We start from the raw sequence: 3222 nt of genomic DNA, 5'->3' as shown, positions 1-3222 counted from the left end.
CAGGTTCTGACCAGGTTCTGACCAGGTTCTGACCAGGTTCTGATCGAGCTGAATCCGATCAGAATATCCTGGTCGGTGTGTTTTTCCGGGTATGTCCATGTAAACGTGCCTGCTGAGATGTTCTGGTTCTGATGTCTGGAGGTGTAAATGGACCCGTCGGATATTCTAGAAGGAAAAGCTTAATACTGGAGGGGCTCTTCCCTGACCTCTGACCCCTCACCTCTGACGCTGAGGCGCCCGTGCGTCGGTCCGTCCACAGCCACCAGGTGAACGGCGTTGATGTTGTCCTTGTCCACGACCTGCAGCTCCTCCCAGGTGATTGGCCGGGACTGACCCTCCAGCAGGTCCAGACCTGAGGCGTTCAATGTCTGTCAGAAATCTGTTCATTGATGCTGGCGGTAAAAAGCAACGTACCCATGTTCCAGGAGACTCGAGGTGCGTTTGTTTCCGACATCCTGATGGACAGGTGGACCAGGATGGACGGGCTGCTGGTAAAGAACCCGTCTAGTGCCTGGAACTCCACCTGAAGAGGACACAGAGGTGTGAACCGGTTCTACTGGGTCAGAACCAGAGCCCTGTTGACTGACCAGCGCTGTCTGGATCTGGACGGTACCTGCAGGGTCCGGCGGAGGCTCTGGCTGCTGTTGGGGGGCTGGTAGGCCACCTTCATGTCATGCAGGTCCAGCCAGGTGAAGGACCCGACCGGCCTGGTGTGGTCCTCCAGGTGTGTGATGTACCCCTCCACAGGGGGCGCCGTGACGTTAAACACCAGCCGGTCCTGCGGCGTCTCGGGGTCAGTGGCGTCCAGCGTGGCAGTGCTGAGCGGGGTGAGGATGAACTGGTCCACCTCCAGGATGGAAGAGGCCATGAAGCCGGGCTTGGGGGGCTGGTTCTGCACCGCACCTTGGATCAGAACCGGCAGCCACAGCGCCTGTGACTGAGAGAAGCAGAAAACGATGTTAAAATGCACACGACATCCAGAAGCATGTGGAAATCGGTATGATGCATGGATGGGATCGTATGCGTCAGGAGATGGAAGAATGTTTAGATCCGTTAGCTGGGCTGGCGCTAAACACGCCGCACCACCACGCTGCCTCCGAACCGCCTGCTTCCTGCCGTACCTCCAGCAGCTTCCGGGTTGCCTGCTCCCTCAGCTCCACCCGGATTGGGATGTAGTCTGTGTCAGGGGACGGAGGACTGAGGTGTTGGTACCTCAGTCCGGAGCTCAGGAAGTTCTGGCAGCTGGTTTTAAGGAACTGGACCTCGGTGGTGTGGTGGAGACACGGCTTGTTTCCAGAACAGACTTCCTCCACCTGCCGGCCTAGAGGAGAGGAGACGGTTCTGTTGGGCTCAGATGAAAACCAGATGAAGGTCACGGCTGACCAGGTGTTCTGAACCGGAGACCTGAGTTGTCCTGGTTGACCAGCCGGCCGATTGTTGGGAACTTGGTTTCTGCGGACATCAGCCTGACGGTGCAGGCCAGGTCGTCTTGGGTCCTGATGTTCAGCACGGTGCTGTTGAGGGCGTTGGACAATCCAAAGAACCGAGGAACCACCAGAGCACTGCTGCCCAGCTCCGCCACACTGGACCCTCCATCCACCACCTTGACCCGCAGCACCACTGTCTCCACCTGCATGTCTGAATCTGTGAACCTGAGGAAGGAGAACTTACATTCTGGGTTCTGGTACCACAAACAGAGAAAAACCCAGCTGGTCCAATAAGACCAGAGCAGGTTCTAGTGTCAGAAACATTGGAAGATTCTGGTTCTGTTGGGTGTGGCCCGTCTCAGTGTGTGTTCCTACCGATATACTCGGAGCAGCACTGAGTCCTCGTCCAGCAAAGGACTCCCATTGTGAACATATCTGACCTCATCCTTCAGGAACCTGCAGTCAAACATCTGTGGAGCAAAAACCCAGTAAGTCCCCAGGCCCAGTCACCTGACCTGCTACAGTCACTCTCACCTGGGGAGTCAACTTCCCCACCCATTGGGTCACTGGCTCGTCCAGTACCACCTCGACCTTGCAGCCGGAGCTCGGATCCACTTGGATCTCCAGGTCCGACTCAGTGATGGACACCGAGCGACCTCGGAGGACCTGCACACCAGGATTCACTTTCACCATGAAGCGGGAGCTGCTAGCCGAAACCAGGAAGAGCAGCAGGACCAGAACCGCTCCAGCCATGATGGGTCCCTGAACGCCTCGTTTACCGGTTTATCTGAGGAACTTCATGGCCGCCACCGTGTCCATCTGCAGCCTGCAGGAAAACATGAGGAAACGTCTCAGTCCTGACTCATTCACAAACTCCACGACTCAGAGGAAACACGAGTCGAGCAGTGGGACAAGAGGAACAACACGTTTTAGCTAAATCCAGCCTGACCTTTGACCTGTAAGTCACATGGATCCTGAGTTGGTTCTCTATAACAGCCAGATCCCCGATAGGAATGTCTGACCCAGCAGGCAGACTAATTCAGATGAGCTGTGCAGAAATATTCGCAGGAACATCTGACCCTTATCATCATGGTACCACCTCTGACCAGCAGCCTGGCTGCAGGGCCTGGAGAACGGATCTCAGCTGGAGTCCAACAGGACATCTTCCTCTCGGCTCCTCGGGCTGAAGGACCCAACCAGGATCAGGTGTTGATCCCTAGGTTTACGTCTGCTTTAATCACGGATGTTCTGCCGTTTAACCAGACGGTCTTCTTCTTCTTCTCTTCACAGTAATGCTGCGTTCAGCCATCTGTGCTCAGAGTTAACCTTTTACCTCCTGAGAGTAATCTAGCTGTTCTGAGGTCAGTTTGCAGCTGAACCCTGCAGTGATTCGTTCCCTGGTGATTCCCGGATCAACTAGCGAAGCAGACAGACCCGGTCTGACGGTTTCAGATTCAAAGAACCAGGAGAAGATCAAGTTTGAGAAAAAAGCTGAACAAACCTGAAGCTGCTGCTATTGTTCCCCTCCGTCTCTTCAGAATGAAGCACAGATCTTCAGCAGCTCGCTGCGCCTCCACACATCTGGTTTCAGCACACTGAGGAGAGGAAGGAGAGAGGAAGGGGGGGCAGGAAGTTTCACAGCCTCGTCTCTCCGTCCGCCTGGGAGGCGAACTAATGACTCGGGTCCCTCAGAGGGACGAGTCCTGACCTGCACTGAGACAGAGTCGCCCTCATCTGGCAGCTGGACCAGGAAACTACTGCAGCAAATACACTGGACCAGAAAACTACTCCAGCA

General features: G+C 55.5%; 1 protein-coding gene across 1 annotated transcript in view; it reads right to left on the bottom strand.

The window, feature by feature from the left end:
- frem1b (Fras1 related extracellular matrix 1b) overlaps positions 1–3201 on the bottom strand; it is a 47119-nt gene extending 43918 nt beyond the window's left edge. The window contains exons 1-8 of the mRNA XM_017304249.1: positions 2929–3201; positions 1962–2253; positions 1803–1897; positions 1405–1652; positions 1122–1321; positions 614–937; positions 415–523; positions 221–352 (exon numbers count right to left, since the gene is read on the bottom strand). Of these exons, the coding sequence (XP_017159738.1) occupies positions 221–352; positions 415–523; positions 614–937; positions 1122–1321; positions 1405–1652; positions 1803–1897; positions 1962–2180 (1327 nt within the window). The 5' untranslated portion in view covers positions 2181–2253; positions 2929–3201. The remainder of the gene's footprint in view (positions 1–220; positions 353–414; positions 524–613; positions 938–1121; positions 1322–1404; positions 1653–1802; positions 1898–1961; positions 2254–2928) is intronic.
- Positions 3202–3222: the final 21 nt, after the last annotated feature.

Source organism: Poecilia reticulata, linkage group LG4 (genome assembly GCF_000633615.1).
Source record: "Poecilia reticulata strain Guanapo linkage group LG4, Guppy_female_1.0+MT, whole genome shotgun sequence".
NCBI lineage: Eukaryota > Metazoa > Chordata > Actinopteri > Cyprinodontiformes > Poeciliidae > Poecilia > Poecilia reticulata.
Note: the sequence above shows the minus strand (reverse complement) of the source record. Positions and strands in the feature narration are given on the sequence as shown.